Source organism: Nematostella vectensis, chromosome 1 (genome assembly GCF_932526225.1).
Source record: "Nematostella vectensis chromosome 1, jaNemVect1.1, whole genome shotgun sequence".
NCBI lineage: Eukaryota > Metazoa > Cnidaria > Anthozoa > Actiniaria > Edwardsiidae > Nematostella > Nematostella vectensis.
This window is the reverse complement of record NC_064034.1, coordinates 7,977,949-7,998,798: the sequence shown is the minus strand read 5'-3', so window position 1 is coordinate 7,998,798 and position 20,850 is coordinate 7,977,949. Positions and strand designations below refer to the sequence as shown.

The window sequence follows — 20,850 nt, the reverse complement described above, 5'->3', positions numbered from 1 at the left end:
TGAAATTAGTACTACTTTGCCCTAGAAATAGAATGATTATGAGCAATTGGTTTGAACTACGCGAACACACACACCGTTTTCCCCTCTGCGTACAATCCGGTAACCCTTATTGACACATGCCCGAATAAGGACTGGACTAGTTCCAGTTCTATTCCCCGCCAAATCCAATATGGCGGACCAGTAATAGATACAGATTCATAACAACTATACATGAACCACATGGATCAACCCCAAGAAAAGATTGTAGAGAACAATAAAAGCAGGAAACGGAAGCAGGATTGTGATGTTAAACCTTGCAAACGATCAATCGAGGAAGGGTTTTCATGGTGGACTTCTATGCTTATCGGAGTTGAGCCTAAAGAACAACTCGCTTCCACGGCTGTGACCGTTCGCAAAGTAAAGTTTTGACAGCATTTGTTTTTACATAACAAGTACTAAAGAGCTATTTTATATATGTCAGAAAAACTCCTACACCTCATGCAATAGTATTTAAATATCTCATCGCTTCGTACACAATTTACAACCTTATTGTTTATTGTTTAGACTTTTTTATAAGTTAAAGGCTACTGTATTATGTTTATATACAGTACATGGTCTTATTATTGTGTTTTTTAGGATTTTTTATGAGCACATATATTTATGCTGGTTCAGTATGAGTTATAATATTGTACACTTTGTAACAATATAAATATTTCACATTAGGTAGGTTGATTTCAGATTTTGATACTTTTTTTTATACCGTTTTGATAACGAAATAGATTTTTAGATTAAAAATACTGTTATATGTACTTGTGTGTATAATTTTTCAGGATACAGTAAGCAAGCATTTTATAGATTCAAAGATATTTGGTAAAACAGTGAAGGCAGCAATAAGAAAACACAAGATATCTGAATGTGTGAAAGAATCTTTCTACTGGACCAAAGTATGCAAGCTTGCTCTAATGCCCCTCACCTGCCTGCACCACCGGAAAAACCCTTACCGACAGACTGCTGTGGCACAGGTTGTACTCCTTGTGTCTTTGATATTTATGATGAAGATATGAAACGTTGGGAAAAGGAATGCCAAACAGTACAGTGTTGTGCATCAGTTCAGAAGGCATCTAGTAGTGAAAGTGTTATATGTACATCCAAGTATAAGTTATTCAAGTTAGCCAGCTTAAGACAGGTTACAAGTGATGCCTTTTTGTTCCACTTTACTATTCCTGATGGCAGATGTTTAGGTCTCCATGCTGGACAGCATATCATACTAAGGTACTTCAATGTTTTGAGATTTTGCTAAATTTTATGTAATTATATTATTTGATCATGACCATCCTCTGAGATAAAAATTAAGTCGAAACATACAACTGGATGCTCGAGTGACTAGAGAGGTTCCTCTTGACCCCCTTGATAAGAATAGAAAAAAATATTATAAGCACAAAAATTATTATTATTTATAAACTTTGTGCCTCTTAGTCAAGGTGTTCCACTGCAGAGACACAGAGAATCAGCAACAAAACACCATGGAAACCTTCCCTATTCTTTTTTTCTTTCCCTTTCTCTTCCCTGCTGTTCGTTTTTGCCTGCTATCTATTTAGCTTTCAAAGCTTGAAAGAATGTAAATCCAGGTTGTTTAAAATGCCTTTTTTAATATAGTCAATTCGTTGGATAATGAAAACATGCAGTACACTGAGACAGCTTGCATGCTCCAAGGACACCTGGAGTCATATAGTGTTATGTGACTCCAACACAAGCATCTTCAATGGGAACTTAGAGGATCTTAGTCTTTGTGTATTTCAAACAAAAAACATGCCAGAATACACCAAATGAGTTTTTTTTTTCACAATTTCATGTCATTCAATTTTAATTCATAGTTTGTTGTGTTCTTCAGGGGAAAAGTTGATGACCAGTTCATAACACGTCAATACACACCTGTGAGTCCATTGAAAAGCTCTGGCTTCTTTGCTGTTCTGATCAAGGTATTGTAGTGGCACAAGAACATAGTTTGTTCTTGTTTTGATGTGTAGGCCATGTCATGTTTTTTATATCAAATGTTTGAAATAAATAGAAAAAATGCCTTAATTATTTAAAAAATTACTATTATATTATTCATATTTTATTATAAATGAAGATTGTTATTATTATTATTGTTGTGCTGTAATCTGGGCCCTATTGAGTGACACTTCCTATGTATTTGAGGTATCATTAAAATATTCTCTATTTTAGATATACAAGGATGGAAAGATGTCAAATTGTGTGTCAAAATGGAAAGTGGGAGACTTTGTGGATTGGAGAGGACCATTTGGCCAGTTCACATACACACCCAACAAGGTTTGCTAACCAACCATAGTTTTCACTGTTTTTCATTGGCTACAGCATCCACTGACTCCTAGCCACATCTGATGGATTAGGGCTGTTCCAGGATCATCTGCAAGAGAGGGGGATATATAAAATGTGTGATTGGAATTACATTTATCAGACATGTTCCCAGGATTGGCTGAGGGGGGTGTGTAGTCATAGGTCTTATATGGAAAAAGCATTACTATTTGAAGATTCCTAGATAAGAAAGACCAACTTTTGGCTGGCAAGGGGGGTGCGTGTGCACCATGCACAACCCCCTGTGTATGCGCCTGTTTATTGTCAATTTATTCTAGAATTGAAATATTCTAGCATTTAAATTTAGATCTGTTACTGGGAGTATCACTTCGTTCATTACAATTTTCTCTGAAGCCCATGCTATATCTGCCTCAGGCATTTTTTCAAGATATAAAACACTCTTTTCATATTTACTTTTTCCTTTGTACAAGCCACTTAAAAGGCAATTTTTTTTTCCTTTTTTCAGTTTCGTCGCATTTTTATGTTAGCTGCTGGGACAGGCATTGCTCCAATGCTACAAGTCATAGGCCAGATTCTGGATAACGACAAGGATGACACTATGGTGAAGCTACTGTTTTCATGCAGGCATTATGAGGAGATCTTGATGAAAGATGAACTTGATAACAGGAAAGATCATTGGAATTTCGATGTACTGTACATCATTAGTCAGGTTAGATAATAACCAACAAGAATTTAACATTGCCTATTGTTTAATTTACAGCCCTGCAATTGATGGGTGAAAACAGATAGTAGTAAAATCAGCAAAAAGTCTCTGATAGTGTCTCAGTCTGCTTACCTCTCCAGTGAAAATTCACCTTTATGTACACCTTTTTTCTTCAGTACCTCCCACAATGGTCCTAATTTTCCTCATTAGAGCTTCGAGTGGAGGAGGTTCTGCCTTTGCTAATCAATACTAATTTGTTTTTTTAATATTTAAGGAGGACGATGCCCAAGTGAAGTATGGCGACCATGTTCATTTTGGCAGGATAGACCAGGCTCTACTTTCCAGTCAGCTCCCCTCAACTCCTGATCCCAGCGTCCAGGTATTGATGTGTGGGACTAAGTCATTCGACAAAGACATGATTAAGTATCTGCATACCATGCGATACACAGACTCTATGTTTTTTAAGTTTTGATAGCATTTGTATAAAAACTATTTAGAAAGGTTCGAAATATCCATGGGTGTTATAACTGGTTTTGCACTTAAAAGTACATGTATATAAAACTCAACTGAAAGCTACGACGTTTGATGCTCAGAAAAAAAGATATACAGCTTTTCAAGCCTAGAATAATTTATTTTTATATTCACTTGCTCGTTAATTAAGAGATCCATGAGGCAACACTGTTTACAAAACATGAATGCATGAGTTGCAAGGTGAAGAAAATACTCCTCGATGTTCAATTGGTTTTATTGACAAAGATGAGGAAGTCCTATGGCAATACAATAAATCAAGGATTATAATTAAACTGAGGATTACAAATAACGGTAACTAGGATATAACAAATGAACGCGTAGGACTTACATGAATAATGTTCAAAACAAGATGGCCGGCTGCTCTCTTGTGAGCCGGTCAGCGGTCTTACATAAGACCTAGGCCCTAGCGGCCAGCGTCACACACTCTTCATCCCCCCCAGTCCGTGAGTCTATACTAAGTCTAGAGTCTATACAAGGCTAGACGAGCGGACTCCTGCTACTGTCCAATTCCCTGTCTCTGGTTCGTAGCGTTTTGGTCGTGTTCTCGCACGAGTTGGCCTTCTAGGTTCAGGGAGTGGCTGCGGGGCCTGAGATGAGGCGTCAGGCATACAAGAGGATACAGGGTCATTGTTGGCTTGAGTGGTAGGTGGTGTTTCAGCGACGGGTTCAGCGGGTGGAACTGTCTGGTTGCACTCTGTGGGTATGACGGGATGGCTACCGTGTGAGAGTTGGGTGGTGACGTGAGGATTGCCCGTCAATGGTCCACTGCCTGTGGGAGGCGACGGTGAGCTGTTAAGTGTGGGTTGACACTCTGGAGATCTGGGTGGAGGTGGTGGCGTCCTGTACTGGTGGTCTGGGGTGGGCGTGGCCGGGGTGTATGCACGAAGGAACCGACGATTACGCAGGGTCAACCGTCCTGAGCCATCCACCTTTATCCTGTATTGGTCGTGGCCTGGCGACTCCACTACCATGCCTGAGCGGTCCCATTTGTTCGGGTGTGGGCCCTGCTGGTTCTGGATGAAGACCCTTTCACCTAGCTTCAGAGGTCGAAGTGGTTTGGAGTGGCTCGTCAATGATTCGGTAGTACGTGATATGCGGGTCCGAAGGGCATCTTCCTTTGCCGCCCATGCTTGCCGCCACAGGGGTCGGATGTGTGGATTAGAGAACTTCTCTAGTCGATTGACGAACATGAGGGAGTCTCGAAGGGGTCGACCGAATATGATTTGGGCTGGTGAAAGGTCGCAGTCCCGGTCCGGTGTGTTTCGTAGCTGTAACATGGCACGCAGGAAGCGATCGTTATCAAGGCTGCCGTTAGGACCAGTATTGGACATCAGGAGACGTTTAGCTGTTTTGACTGCCACTTCTGCTCTCCCGTTGGATTGTGGGAAGCCGACAGAAGACAGGCGGTGTTTGATCCCCCAAAGTCGGAGAAAGGTCTCGGTGCCGCCTGCTGTGAACTCTGGTCCGCCATCGCTTGATATCTCTGTTGGCACGCCAAAGGTGGCGAAGAATGCTCGGAGGTGACGGACCAGGCCAGCGGAGCCCCCTAGGTCAGTACCTGCGGTGGAGCTGAGGACCTCCACACATCCAGAGAGCCGGTCTCCGACAACTAGGTAGTGGCGGCCACCAAAGTCGAAGAAGTCAGCGTAGACAGCCTCGAGCGGGGTAGATGGCGGAGAGGTCGGGAGGGGCGGTGTGGCCGCTTGTGACGGGGCGTTGCGGTTGCAATCTGTGCATCCGTCTCTGGTGCCCTGAATGTCCCGTGACATCCCCGGCCAGAAGACAATGGCACGCGCTTGCTGCTCCATAGTAGAGGCTCCTTGATGTGCAGCGTGTAAGTGCTGGAGGACCCGTTTGCGGAGGGACATGGGCACAACCACACGGTCGTTGAGTAGTAGAACGCCATCCTGTGCATATATCGACTCACAGAGATGTCCGAGACTTGAAAGCGCCGGGTCGTTAGGGTCAACAACAATATCTTGTTCAATGAGGCGTAGGAGGTGACCTAGGCATGGGTCCGTTGCAGTCTCTTGTGCGAGGATCGGCCACGAGATGGCCCCAAGATCATGTACGTCGTTCCTGATGGAGGCCATGAGGGCCGACTCAACCATGTCCGGTACACTAGGAGTTGAAGTTGCGAGACTGTTAGTTGAGCCTGATGGGGATGGGTGTCTTGATGTGGCGTCAGCCGCCTGGTTACTTTTTCCCGGTCGATGGGTGATGGTGAAGCGCCACGGGAGGGTACGCTGCTTTAACCTGAACAGACGGGAGTTGGTGATCTCATCGAGGGTGCGATCGCCGAAGATTTTGACTAGAGGCTTGTGGTCGGTGACTACCACAAGGTTGTCGCAACCCTGTGTGAAGTACCGGGTTTGCTCGAGACCCCAGGCAACGGCCAGGGCCTCTCCCTCGATGGCTGCGTAACGTTGTTCGGCTGGGGAGAGGAAGCGTGAGCCAGCCAGAGTGATCCGCCATCCTCCTGGGCAGCAGTCAGGTATACCAGAGGGGCAGCTACAGTGTTGCTGGAGGAGGAAATAACCAATACCTCTTCGGGACCAGTCGGGGCGAAGGCAGGTGCGCCTCTGCATGTCGTAGATTTCCACGCCCTCGCGGATTGCCTGCACTATGGCTTCTTTGGACTCTTGGAAGGCAGACTCCAGGTCAGGTGACCAGGTGAATTTGCACCGTGGGCTTAGGAATGGCTTAAACGGCGCCATGGTCTCGCGCAATTGGGCGTAGTTGGCCACCTGGTTGACCAGACCGAACCAGCTTCTGATGTCTGTCGTCGATTCAGGAGTGGGGAAATCACGGATGGCATCCAGGTACTTAGGGAGTGGCTCTATGGTTGAGTCGGACACCCTAAAGCCGGCGAAGTCCACACACTTTTCGGCGAACTGAAATTTGTCGGGGTTCAGTACTATACCGGACTGGCCTACGCATGTAAGGAAGTCGATGGATCGCCACCAGTGTTGTTCTAGGTCAGTATCATAGTGGATCGTGTCGTCCACACACCGCTCTTTGCGCTCAAAGGCTGATAGGATAGCATCGAAACGACGGTTGTAGCCATCCCCTGACGAGAGGAATCCTTGTGGTGCCCTGGTGTAGCGCCAGCGCCCGAAGGGCGTAATGAAAGTGGTCAGGTGTCGATCTGCCTCGCGTAAGGGAACGCTGTGATAGCCGTTCCAAGCGTCGGTGACTGTCTTCCAGGTGTCCTTCGGAATTCGGCGGGCGAGGTGGAAGGGAGACTCCATGGCAAAGGTCTCGCGCTGGCAGAATTTGTTTAGTGGCGAGAGATCCACAGTCCGGCGCGGTGAGCCGTCGTGCTTCCGGGTCACAACCATGCGGTGGCACCATGTGACAGGTTCCCCGTAAGGCACTCGTTCGATGACACCAAGGGCCTCGTCCCGGAGAAGGTCGTCGTATACCTTTTGCTGCCAGTGGAGAGGGATGGTGGCCGGGGTGTGGCACGCTCTGGGTGTGGCTGCTGGGTCTACATGTATCTCGATGGGTGGTCCGTCCATGCACGGGAGCGCACGATGGGGGCAGGTGTTGAACGTCGAGGAGGCATACCTCTCGAGGAGCCAGTCTTTCATGCGGCCATTGTTCTCCGGGGTGCAGGGGAATGGCAGTTCCGACGGACGTTGTGGTGGCACCGTGCGCTGGGGACAATGACAGGTCGGATCAGAAGGGGTGTTTGGTGCTGTGCAGCCGCCGTTGATGGAACGGGTGGCGTTGATGGATGAGTGCGGCTCTGGTATGCTGCGGCCATGGGGGGTAGGTCGGCGGCCGTCGTGTCTTCCAACCGGGTTCGTCGGGAAGTCCGTAGATAGGAGACCGAGGTTGAGGAGGGACTCATAGGAGAGGTACATAGCTCGGACTGAGCTGCTCACGTACACCATGGAACGGCAGCACGTGGCCTCACCGTTGGGAGGAGCTGTGGAGAGTTTAGCGAAGAAAGCACCGTCGATGGCTATTGGAGACCGGTTGGCGGCCGACAAGCTGAGGTTGACCGGTTGCAGTTCATCGCGCGAGAAGCCGCATGCAAGGAACTCCTCTAGAGACCAAAGGTCGGACTGGGCACCAGTGTCGGCCACGGCTGATATCTGAGCTACGAGGTGATCGCGAGGACGGGAAGTGGCTCCCGAAGCTGATGGAGTATCGAGCGATATAGTGATGTTTGTCCGCGGATGATCACGGAGTTGAGCTCGTCGCCACTCCCCCTTGGTGAAGATATGGTGATCCAGTTTGGCGGGCTCGTTCTGTGGTCTACCACGAGAGCGAGGTACGGCTCCGGATTGTAGAGATGCGATCTGGGAGATCGGGCCTGACTCGATGGCGGACTGTTGACTTTTGGCTGGTTGTCGCCTTTTGCGCCTACGGGCTCTGTAGCAATCGATGCATACCTGATGAGGTTTGGAATTCCAGCCCCGAGATCCTTCTGAGAAGACGTGAAATGACACTTTACAATCAGGACAGGAGGCCTGTCGGGATTTCTCTGCTGCGCTTGGTGACTGGTCTGAGGGTGGCGTGTTTTTGTTACGCTGGAAGGACGACATCGCGGACAGGGTTGAAGACGGTAGGGCGTTGCGAGCCATCTCTTTACTCTCCACCGAGGCAATGACGTCATTAATCGGGTTGGTCAAGATATCTGTAATGCCCAGAGTCTCACGCCTTATGTCTGAGTCGTAAATGCCATTTAAAAGGACGTCGCGTATGATGTGGTCGGTGTAGTCAACGGGTTGGCCACACGCACATGCTGCTGTGTATGCGCACGTTTCCGCTTTTCCCCGCACCCTGGCTGCGAATGCACGAAAGGTTTCGTCCCGTTCCTGTTTTAACTGGAGCAGCTCGGTACGGAGGACGCATGTAGCGATAGGAATGACAGCTAGCGAGCGCATGGCTGCGGACAAATCTTGCAAGGGCAACGAGGTGGCTCCTGGGTTGGCTTTCAGTAGGCTGTCCCCGAGGTCAGGGCCGGCACACTGGAACAGTTGGAAAGGCGCCTGGGCGTCAGTGATGCCAGATCCAGAACGGAAAACCCCCCATCGGCGCATGAATATGTTCCATTCCTCGATAGAGATCCCTATGTCCACTTTGGGTCGGTCGAGTTTCGGGCCTCGGGCCGGCGGTGGGGCAGTAGGAGCGGGATGTAGTGCTTGATGTGCGAGGCCGTGGTTATTTAGTAACGCTACGGCGATTGCATCAGAGACATCCTGTGTTTTGAAGTCACAGTTGGGTACCGAACATTCGACGATCACCATGATATTGACTTCCTCATGAAGAAAATACTCCTCGATGTTCAATTGGTTTTATTGACAAAGATGAGGAAGTCCTATGGCAATACAATAAATCAAGGATTATAATTAAACTGAGGATTACAAATAACGGTAACTAGGATATAACAAATGAACGCGTAGGACTTACATGAATAATGTTCAAAACAAGATGGCCGGTTGCTCTCTTGTGAGCCGGTCAGCGGTCTTACATAAGACCTAGGCCCTAGCGGCCAGCGTCACACACTCTTCACAAGGAGATTTGCTAGCATCTCTCAACATGCGAGCCAGCCAGCTGGTTTATTCGAAAATGTTTAAACATGGTTTTATTAAATGTTTTCAAACACTGGAAATCCTGTGGTGTGTAAATGAATGAGGTTCAGTAATGAATTGCCTTGGTGAACATTGAGAGCTGGCGAGCAACTAAATCAGCAGCGTTGTTGGCGCTGTACACGCGAGGCTTTTGTTTATGAAATGATTTGTGACAGCCCTTATCTAGTTGTAAAAATGCTTATTACTCTTGAAATATATGAATTTACAAAAGTAAAATTATTCGGCTTATTTTTATAGGCCTTGTAAAAAAAACAATTTCTCTAGAGCCGAAATTACTCGGCGTTTTCTAAAGGATCCAGGCTCCAATACCTGAAAAAAACTGTATGGTCACACCTACTTTGCGGCTTGTAACGATGAAACTTGGCCATAAGAAAGGAACAAAAATAGGAGCACACAGTATTAATTGATATATAGTCGAGAAGCCAGCGCTTTCTTTCTTCGGCCGCGAACAACTATTATGCGGTAGATAAATTTTGGGAACAGCCGAGAACCGCACGGTCTCCTCCGAATATGACATTGTATGATCACGTGTTTCTCTAGATAAAAAAAATAATAATAAAAAGGCCTTATTTGTCTGAGTTAGACACAGGTCTTGGCGCCGTTAAACCACGACCAGGTCGCCCATTTGTAACGAAGTCATGTGTTATTAAATCTTTGGCCTTTGTTGTTATGTGAAGACAGTTTTTTGAGGGTTTCTTGTGGCAAAGGCAACACCACCAGCTCCCAGTGAAAGCTCACATTCATTTTCAAAGCTAATGATTCTGTCTCTGTTGTTAAGTACCTTGTAGCATGTTTGATTGCCTAACGCATAAAGGAAATGCGCCTAGGTCATAGTCTAGATGATCAGGTGTCGCAAAGCAGTCAATTACCGCGAAATGTCGGGAACCGCATGGAGCTATGAAGTTTCATTTCTTTTTTACATAACAGCGTCAATGGTCGATGTCAGAAGGTCGGCGGCACATACCGAGTAGAAAATGAGAGATGGCGCCAGCAAATTTGTCAGCGGATGATGAAGGGGGGGGGGGGGGTGGTAATGGTAGTGGGCTAAATACTTCACTTTTCAGATTTTAAGAGTTTAAGATTGCTCGAATCGTTTTCTTGGCGTCATGACATCACCTTAATATTTTCTTCATACAATCTTTGAAATGTGTTAAATGTGTTAGTGCTCATATTTTGTTTTTCGATCTCCGAGTCGGTAATTGGCTCAGTATTAGTTTCTGGTATCCCCAAGTCGTATTAATATAGCCCCATGGGAGGGGAGGGGGGAGGAGGGGTATATACACCGTCACCCTCTTCAGCTTTGGCGCCTTTCACTACATTGCCACGTAAAACATAGCAGCATTTGTGAAGGGAACAGGCAATTAAAAGAATTAAAAAAAATCTGCTGGGTAGGCATCTCATTCTTTCCCTCAATTCGATATTTCCTGGGGTTGCCCGGTAGTTGTTTCACGTGTGCCGTTGGCAGCGAGGAGGGACACGCGGCCTTTTGTATATCACACCCATTGCGTCCCTAAATTCCCTTTTCAAATACACAGAATAAAGAATGACTTTAAAGACTGTCATTAAAAAGAAAATAAGGGGAAAGGCTGTCAATATTTTGGCACGTCTAAAACATTGAATAAGGCTCCCTGATGTAACATCACCTACGGGCGGGCCAATTGCTTGATGTTTTCATGCTAATTGTTTTCCATTTAATAATACTCAATCACTCTTTGAAAGGTTCTAACGCATTACACAAAATGTCTCGACCGCAGGAAAGACTTATTTTTAAAGAAGCGTCCCTCTTGATTTATTGTAAGAGTGTATTCAGAGACAATAGATAGTCATATAAAAGGCTTTCCATACAGGATTGAGCCAGGGACAAGTTTTTAATAGATTGTGCGAAATTGTTTCATTTTACCTAAAAATATACGCCGGATAAACGAAATACGTCTAGAAGCGACGCGGTTGTATTTGCCAATATTAGCACATACTAGAATCGGAAAAATGCGGTTGAAATAATAAGAAAGTACATTTTTCAAGGATGTTTAATTATTTCGCACATTGTCTTGATCAAATTTCCACAATTTGTCCGCGAAGTATTTCACTGCCTAGAAAAAATATTACGTATTTATGACAAATATCTTCTCTAGGAATTTTAACCATTTTGTGAATTTTTTTTTTGTTATATCTGAAATACGCGGACCCCTCTGCGATATGGCTGTACCGATGATATTTGCATCAGTGGCCGGTCAAATATTTTAGGAACGGAAATATGAACTGCCTATTTGCAGGCTTACACATGCACTTCAATGTGTTGAAAAGTCAATAATACAGCTTCAAGTTTATACAAGGGATTTGGAAATACATCTAAACATAGTATTTTCCTTTTATCTTGAAGCTGCCCAAGTCCAGCCTCCATATCAAAGCTGCGCTTTCTCCCCTTAGATTAGATAATTTCGTCTAGTTTTACATGTTCTTGCAATATTTAAAACGCCCTATCTCTTCGATGGTTAAACTCGTTATCATTGAGTTATCATTTCAGATGATTTCCAACTTCCAAATTCTACTTTTCACGAACTTTGAACTGAAGGGAACGACACTACCTAGAGCAGATAGGCTATCGACGCGCAGCGAAACACCGAGGCGATTTAAAAACACTGGCCTGAACGCCTCCGTAACTTCATTTAGTCGATTCCTGCTGAGTATGTTTTGAGGTTTAGTCGGTCAGTAGCTTCACACTATCTGATAGAATCAGAGGAATGCATGAATAAGTAATGTAAATATTCAAAAATGTAGCATCGCGTTTTATCGCGCTAAAGAAAACCATGTCCAAAAGCTTAACTCGCATGATCGAATGAATTGACTGCTCAAAGTATACAATAAATAGAATTGTGCCAATGGTCCCTTGCAAAGAAGCAATTGTTTACATCAAATAAACACGGCATGTGTACATTGGTGAAATGCCAGAGACACTAATCGCGAATCATGTTCTCTTGGAATCATGTTGCCGTTGTGTTGACATTTCTATCGGGATTGACTGTGAATAGCCTAATCGAGAACTATTCTTAGTGGAACGAGGGTGATTTATATTGTAAAGCCCAATTTTAAGATTACTGTTTTTCAATTAAGGGTTTAGGAAATTTATGTTAATTCAAGAAGATCTAGGTAAAACAGTCTACTGGACTTGCACGGAAGGTTCTTTTCAAGTGACATCCTTTTGGTCTTAGAGAAAGTTCCATTTGAAAAATTCCATACTTCCATCGATGCATGCACTATTTCAATTAACAGAGATGTAAGTTTTGATCCGCTGAAAGCTTTGATGATCATTTTGCTTGCATTCAAAATCAGCTCGCATACGGTAAGATGTTTCCTTGGCGCTGCGGTTGTGCTGGGAAAACCCGCTACAAAGCGAAAACACTAGCACCCAATAGTTCCATCTCAAACGCTCTGCATGACGCGTACAGACATGTAATTAGGTCAAAAGGACAAACACATATTTTCCAAGTTCTGAAGGTTTATTCAGAACAACAATTCGCTCGTTCGAGCAAAATAAAAATACTCCTAATTTATATACATCTTGGGCCCTTGGGCAAATTCTGCATCCACCGGTCGATATAACCGGCAATAGGTCAATTTACAATTTAGTCTCTTCATACAAAAAAAAAATTCCTACATACATTACCTATCAAGGTTTTTTTTATTAGATATTCTATTCTATGCTTCCATGTTTTTCAATTGAATGCAAAGACTTGTTACCCGTCTGAGAACCAGGAAACGGTTTAATCAAAACGAGTTTTGATAGATCAGAGGGCAAGATAATACAATGCGAGTTTGCACTTTAATCCTAGGTCGCGGATAAATATACAATAATTTTGTTCAATTTTGTTAGTAATGTCTTTTCATATGCAACGACAAATGATCGGAGCGCGAGAAGCTACGGTCACAGGTCGGACACTTGAATGGTTTTATACCTGTATGCTTGCGATAATGTCGCGTTAGTTCGTCCGATCTAGCAAACCTCCACAGACAATCTTTCCAGTTACATTGATACGGTTTTTCACCGGTATGTGTCCTTTGATGCGCCTTTAGATGCGAGCTTTTAGTGTACGACTTATTGCAGCCTTCAAATGTACATTTGTGTGTTCTTGCCAGAGCTCGTTTTCCCTTCTGCGCTAATGCGGCAGCGTTTCCTGCCTCCTTTACACCGGATGAGTTTACTCCAGCTCCCTTTAATGAATTCGTGTTTGCCTTAGCATTAATCGCAGAGCTCGATTCCAAAGCTTTCATTTTCGCTGGGCTCGCAACCACCTTTGCAACGTTCCCCTCCGTTTTTATAGCCACTGCAGGCAAAATAACTATATTCTCGTCGGTCTGGGTGCTTTCGGTGGCTCGGCTTGCCGCGACCTGCTCAGCTGTAACCGTTGTCATTTCCACATCCAGCGCTTGGCTAGAAGGGACCATGTTTTCGGTCTGATGTTGCGCCCGCTCGTCGCTAGATAGTATCTCGTTATTTGTTATTTGCAGCTGCAGTGGTATTTCCCCGTATGGTAAATCACAGAACAAAGAAGTCTCCTTGAATTTCTCGTCGACAGAGTCATCCGCGTACAGAAATTTGTCGCCGTAGTTGAGCTCGTAATCGGAGTCTATCGAACTCTCCGAGTCAAAAATGCTGTTTTCTTCCAAAGGTTCCCACTTTGCACTGAACGTGGAAAAGCTCAAGCTGTCTACATCGAACCACAGCTAGAGAACAAGATACAAAAAACACCAGTTAATATCCGCAAGCGAAATCGTTTAAAGAGAGCCGAGGTCGCGAATTTCAGAAATGAATCGAAAAGTCCAATACTCTAGATAAGACCATCACGCGTTGGTCCTAACAAATTTTAAACGCGCTGGCGTGACTGCTCACCTTTCTAAAATGTTCCTCTGTATCCATGATGGCGTCCTTAGGCCTCAGTAAATCCAGAGTGACCGTAGAAAGCAAAGGATCGACAACCGTGGACATTTTGAAACTTGCTATGCACGTTGCAGTTCATGACTCGCTTCGCTGCACAAGCTTCGAATTAGCGCTACACTCGAATAGTCATATGGAAAATCGTTCTCAAATCTGATTGGTCCAGAAAACAATAAGTCTGACAGTCGCTGTGTGAAAGCTATCCCTGATAGTTTTCGATCCATATATGGTGGTGACAAAAATAGTAACTCCAGCCCGCCGTATATAAACCGGGCAAACTCCAGCTCATTATGCATTCGCACTGCTGATGAGAAGGATTAGGTCAGAGCGTTTGCGCGGGAAACGAACAGATCATCGCTAAATTAAGCACAAGTCGCCAATTTGTCTAGTATTAATTCGTTGCACTGGCGCTTTCGGGCATATTCCGATTTACCTTATGAGTTAACTTGACATTTTTTCGCTTTTAAATTATTATATTTTTAAAATTAAAACCAGAGCAATATTTCTCTGTATTATTTCGTCTTGATTCGTACGGACTGTTCATGGCACGTACTGTTTTCGTAGAGATTTATTTGAGTTACTTCATAATTCACTACATTGTTGTTTACGAGCGCGCTGGACCGATAAAAACGCCACGCATGGATCGCTTATTCGCCAAGAACTTGTTTTCTACTCGTCTCTTTCTAGAATGTTTCCAAATTAATGGCGCTAGTCATTTTGGAATATTTTATTTGTATTGTTTTCTAAGGCCCGTCGATTACTGTCTCCCTTGAGGTCCGCTAAAAGAGAACGTTGATATAAAAATAATGGATTGTCTTCTCACTCGTTTGAGACTATAAAGTTTAAACTAAATCCACATAGCTTTTAAATCAAGGCATTTGATAATACCGTGTTATAAAACTTTGCGACTAGATAGCTATCCAGCATGTTATAACAATATATCGTCAAAAGGTTTACCAAGACAAACAGCTGACAAACAACTAATTATTTATGCACGGTCAAATTCCATTTGAACACGTTAAGATTGCTGCGTTATTGAAGCATGAGTCTAAAGATTGAGTATTTTTTCAGACATATATTATTTAGAAACAGGAAAAACAGGAAAAACAAAGAAAAAACTCGTCATTAGAGGTCGAGAACTATTCTAAAGTACTATTGTGAATAACTAAAAAGTCGAAAATAGGCCAAATAGAACTCTATCTATAATACTTTTATCGAAAAAAAAAATACCGAATCAATTAAGGAGAATTATCTTAAAGCTGCCAGTTCGATTATGAATAGTATTCTCCGTCTACATTTTTAGTGTTATTGCTTTGTTTTCTGGTCGATAATTCTAGTTTTTTTGTACCTCTAATGTCTGTTGTAATACTCGAGATATTGTGTCGAGTGTTTTGACCCTTAGGCCTCACGTAGGTGGTGTTACGCAACATTCTGTTATCAGAGGGGAGGTTCAGATAGCCTTTAAAAATGTGCAGTTGATGCACAGATCTCCTATACGTATCTCTACAGAGGGAACTTTAGATCTCGAAATTTATAAGATCTCAAACTGTAACTCACTGTTCCATGGTCGTGCGGAATTTTAAGCCCCCTCCAAATTTTCCCTCCATGATAAGAAATGGCCCTTTTTCTTCAAAATCTTTTTTATTTAATTCAGATCCCGAGAAACGAAATGTGATGTGTCGTGTTTACTCCGTAAAGCTTTTATTTTTCATTTTCACTTTCTCTTGATAGCAAGACCATTTCATTTGCGTGCTGTGTTTCGCTTCTCTAAAAACGAATTGGTTCAGTGTACCCAACTCAAGCCCTACAGAATATAAAAGGTGATGAAAATTGAACAAAGTTATTTCTGTTTGTTTTATTTATCTGTGTCAGCCATAATATTGATTCCAAATATTGATTTATATTTTTGACCATCACGGAAACTTGCGTGTGTAGTTTTGGCAGCGAGCCGTTGTGGAACGAAGAGTGTATCTGCTCAGCAACTTGTCATTACACAATCCAGGGTTGATCGATTTGTCAACAAGGCCTTTAAAAGCACTTTACATTATCCCTGAGGCAAAAAAAATCACGCTTTCTTTCACTCCTACCCCCCCCCCTCCCGTACTTCGTTGCTGCACTAATTTATTCGAATTATTTTATTTTTATTATTTTTGAATATTGAGTAAGCGCCACAGTGTTTGTCCTATTTAGCGTTTTCTTACTGTGATTGTTTCCTTGAAGCGTGCCATCATTTTGATGCTGGTGAAATTACCCAGATAATGCGGTACTCCTCATAGACGCGATAGGAGTGAAAAGCTGTAACCCGAGCTAATTTCATCCCTAGATATTTCGCAAGCAATCATTTACATGATGTTTACATAGGACCATCTCGAATTCTTAACAGTTTAATATAAAAAGGCTTAATGCTTGTCAATAGCTGTCTCAGCGGAGAGGAACTTGTCTCGCCAAGTCGTGCTGTGCCGAGATGCCCTTTTTACTCTAAGGCCTCAATTAAACCTGCATTTCTATCAAATGTCTAGATAAAAAGACTTCAGTTTGGCAGTTTTTGGCATAGTCTATCGTGGAACATATTATCGAAATTCTGATAACATTCCAGAACACATTTTTTAACCATAAAATGTGTTTTCTTTACAAAGGAAGTTGGTCTCTAAATGAAGCCTAAAAAAGCAAACCAAGGATTATTTTTTCATTTATTGCTAATCAAGTTGACACTGTCAGTAAGTAAGTGGGCCAGCATTACGCCCTCATGCACCCAGCGGGTTCCGCTACGCGTACTGCTAAGAATTAACGGAAACCATTAGGGGGCCCATTAGCTAGTGAACGTTTCCATGCCTTTATAAGGAAATCATTAACCGTTCTTGCTGAATATTATTCCACTTGAGCAGTGTTTCTGGCACAAGTTCTTCTTTGTAATTTATGCCCATGGAGTTTTAATTATGGCGGAAGCATGGCCTATCAGAGTCCACTGATATCCATTCTAGAGACATCCATTTCACGCCTATCATAGAGTGGCTCCCTTGAGTCGTCTCACAGCTAAATGCGTCCTTGATTGATGAATTACTTAATGCTATAGTCACTCCCTTATCTGAGCGAGAGAGCCGTCGAGTTCATTTGCTAAAGGTGGCCTATTCATTGAGTTTAACTCGTTGAAATAATCAGCTTGCGTCTGAAGATAAACCTGTTACTTAGGCAACGCTTACTTGTAGTCTGTGAATCACTATAAGTGTCCGTTTTCCTTGGCGAGACTTTCATATCAGCCTCAAAATTGGAAATGATATTTGCGTATACTTCAAGGAGTTAGCTCTCCCTTGCAAAGGAAGTTGGTCTCTAAATGGAGCCTAAAAAAGCAAACCAAGGATTATTTTTTCATTTATTGCTAATCAAGTTGACACTGTCAGTACGTAAGTGGGCCAGCATTACGCCCCCATGCACCCAGCGATGCCGAGATGCCATTGCTTTGGCGACTATACATCCCTTTTGGCAGACAAGTTCATCTGCGCCGCCCCCCCCCCCCCCCCCCCCCCTTCGCAGGCAGCCAAAATAAAAAATAAAAAAAAAAAATAAAGATAAAATAAAATAAAGAAAGAATTATAAATGATAATAACCAACTCGTCAACTTGATCAATCAATCCAGGGGCGTAGGCAGGGGGGTGACCGGGCCCCCCCTTCTAGCAGCAAAAATACAGTAAATGTAAGAGACATTATCTAAAACAAAGGAGACAATGCCTTGAAAAGGTCTTTTGGGCCCCTTCCTGTTAAAAATCCTGGCTACGCCCCTGCAATTAAATATCTATTTAGTAATATCTAAATCTCTCGAAACTGCTATACTATTTCCCGCAACTGCTGCTGGGTACGAAAGATAAAATTGCAAGCCCATAAAAAGTAGATGATTGTCACAGATCAACCACAACAGAGGAATAACAAGGAATGCGCAGCCTCGTCCTTTCGTCCCAGGCGTTATTTCCCGTTTTTTTATTGGGCTACCTGTGTTTGGTAAGAATTGTGACGTCACAGGCTGGCTTTCCACATCCCCTCTTTTCTCACGGCTAGCCACAGGAGTCTCGAACAGAGCTATACTCATTAATTTTCTTGACGGTGAGAGGAGAAACACAGAGGCGATAACAACAGTGAAACATGTACCGCGACAACGTTACCTCTTTTTATGTCGGCTATCTTTGATGGTTATAGAGGCATACTCAACTCTAACAGCCCTACAAAGCAACCACTCACGTCTGTAAATTACCCTACGCAAAGGGTATACAGAAAATAATAACCCATTACGATAAGATTTTTTAAATAAAAGTAAATAACAACTTCAATTAAACCTGACTATGAATACAGTTCATTACAGTAAACAATTTTAAATCGGAATCAAACTCGAAGAACATTTTGATTTTGAGGCGGAGTAAACCGCCGATTTATTAACGGGGTAAATATGATAAAGGAAACAAAAAAGGGGAGGGATATATCAAGTTGCGCGCGTTTTTTTTTTTTTCAGTTCGGGTAATCCATAGTTAGTAGAGGGAGACTCCCTCTACTAACTATGGGTTATCTAAATGAAAATGATTTTTAAGAAAGAACACTTTGAACACATGTACACCACCCGCTTGCTGCAGTTCGCCAACCATGGACAGCTGTTTCTTCCTCATTAGGACTCATCAGCATGGCATAGCCGGTTTGACTCAGATAAACTTCATCGGTAATGAACTGCAGGGCGACTTCGTCTAACACGAAGGCTTTAAGCTACGTTCAGATTCATGTTGGATCTGAGCTGCGACCGGGTTAGCGTGGTGCTAATGTGCGGATCCATATCAATATTTTGGTGACCTTAAAACCCGCTCGGTCAATCTCTTGGAGGCCTGGGTCTAAGAAGTTTATAGGATTAGTAAGAAAAAGATTTGACCAAGCGAGCAAGTTTTGCTTAATAATTTTTGCCGCGAGTCTCAAATTAACAGGAATCAGTATTTTTACCATGTTTTATGGAGATCAGGGAGCGGGAAAACTTAAGCTCTTCTAAATATGGGCATCTATGCCCATATAAGGCAATACATACGAAGGACACTATCCGTGGGGAATATGTTTGATATGACGTCAATTTTGTATATTTGTCAACTCCAAAAACGTTTTTATTTCACATTAAAGCTTAGATCAATTGAGTACACTCTATTTTTATAATATAAGAATGCTACTGCCTCAACTGAAAAGTAGACCTTATAAAAAGAAAGAGTGTACTTGAAATAAAATCTGGACTCTTCGTCGTTTTCGTAGCACGGAAGTCACGTGCTGTATAAACAGGTGACTATGAAAAGATGCAAAAATAACATCTACGATCAGTTCAGAAGTAAAGTAAAGTACAGTGGAACCTGGATTTTACGATAACCTCGATTTTACGATGGCGTTCCTTTCTCCCGGCGAAAATACAGTGAAATGTATGACATATTACCTCGATCTAACGATATTGGATACAACGATATTCTCGATTTTACAATACAAATGTGTTCTCCCAAGCATTATTTTTTACGATACAAACGTGTTCTCCCAAGCATAATTTAAGTTCCAGAAAATATCCATCCCCCCCCCCCCTATTGAGGGGGTCGGAGGTATGACCCCCACCCCCCTGGAATTTCCAACCCCCTGGAAAAAAAAACAGTAACTGTTTAGGAAAAAGGGCATTTTACCCCCCCCCCCTCCCCTCTGGAAAATCCTGGGCGTTTGAACCCCCCACTCCCCCCCCCCCCCCCCCCCGGAATTTCTAATATCCCCTCATTGGGGGGGGGGGGGGTATGGATATTACTGATTCTTTCTTTCAACAAAGAGAGAAAAAACTCAAATCACTACACACGTAGAGTGCAGTTAATCGATTTTTTGGACATGAGCGATCTTGTTAAATGCAGATTACAGTTTACAGAGAGTAACTGTACAGTGTTACACAGAGTACAGTAACAATATTATTTTGTAATAAGTTGATAATTAACCCGACCTCGCTACGATATTTTTAATGGATTTTGCTTTATATCGTTAAATCGAGGACCTCTTTCTAATGATACCCCGATTTTACTATTCGTAATATCGTAAAATCCAGGTTCCACAGTATAGTCAAACTTTGCTAAACCCGGAGAGTATCAACATTTTTTCTGATTGATATTATATAGCGTGCTGTTAAAATTCGAATTCCTTTGTATGTTGATATGCTAATGGAACAGCAGCACGGTCCTAGTGATTTGTTTTTGTTTTTTTTTATATTGGTTAAGAAAGGATTCTCTTGTCCGTGCGATGCCGGTTAAGACCCTAAACCTTAATAGTTGAATGGCCTGGGTCGATGGCTATGTGCATGAATTACTCCTGTACAAACATGCATTATCGTTTATCATACAAAAGTGAAATGATACAAAAGGCAAATTAAAGTGCCAAGTCATAAACTTACACGAAGTTTTTAAAGATTTCTGCGAAAACAAATTTGTTGGTATAATATAATAACGGGGACTTAATCTATGGATAATCTGTTCCTTTCAAATCAGGAAGTAGTCATAGTGTTTTTTGGTCTAGTCCCTTTTTGCTGTAGGGGGCTCCAAAGGGCGCCTGAAATCCCATCCGCATTAACGTTTTTCTTTCCTAATCTCTGCAAATTCTTTGCCTGTTCTGCTCAGATGAACTGCGATCAGATTGTAAAGGAATACAATTCAACTGTGCCTGCATACTTATCCTCATCAAGGCGTTTACGAAGACCTCGTACGACTATTTAGTCAGAGCGTTGACCATCG

General features: G+C 43.1%; 2 protein-coding genes and 1 long non-coding RNA gene across 4 annotated transcripts; 1 reads left to right on the top strand and 2 right to left on the bottom strand.

Moving 5' to 3' along the window:
- Nucleotides 1-83: 83 nt before the first annotated feature.
- On the top strand, nucleotides 84-20,845 carry LOC5499055 (NADH-cytochrome b5 reductase-like). Of its 2 annotated transcripts, XM_048728367.1 has the most exons (7): nucleotides 84-396; nucleotides 810-1,251; nucleotides 1,871-1,958; nucleotides 2,206-2,310; nucleotides 2,822-3,025; nucleotides 3,294-3,398; nucleotides 20,737-20,845. In XM_048728367.1, exons 2-7 carry the CDS (start codon nucleotides 893-895, stop codon nucleotides 20,830-20,832), a joined length of 957 nt encoding a protein of 318 aa, XP_048584324.1. In that variant the 5' UTR covers nucleotides 84-396; nucleotides 810-892; the 3' UTR covers nucleotides 20,833-20,845. The 2 variants fall into 2 exon arrangements, with proteins under 2 accessions (XP_048584324.1, XP_048584325.1); XM_048728368.1 differs by lacking the exon at nucleotides 20,737-20,845 and adding an exon at nucleotides 10,084-11,129 and having other exon boundaries at nucleotides 84-1,251.
- Nucleotides 1,853-3,298, bottom strand: LOC116604864. The gene is made up of 2 exons (XR_004291272.2): nucleotides 3,152-3,298; nucleotides 1,853-2,407 (listed from the first exon to the last, which is right to left on the bottom strand). It is a non-coding gene; the product is annotated as an uncharacterized LOC116604864 (long non-coding RNA).
- Nucleotides 12,635-14,206, bottom strand: LOC5499056 (Krueppel-like factor 7). Its single transcript, XM_032367802.2, has 2 exons — nucleotides 14,045-14,206; nucleotides 12,635-13,878 (listed from the first exon to the last, which is right to left on the bottom strand). The coding sequence occupies exons 1-2, from the start codon at nucleotides 14,138-14,140 to the stop codon at nucleotides 13,024-13,026; spliced, it is 951 nt and encodes a 316-aa protein (XP_032223693.1). The 5' UTR covers nucleotides 14,141-14,206; the 3' UTR covers nucleotides 12,635-13,023.
- Nucleotides 20,846-20,850: the final 5 nt, after the last annotated feature.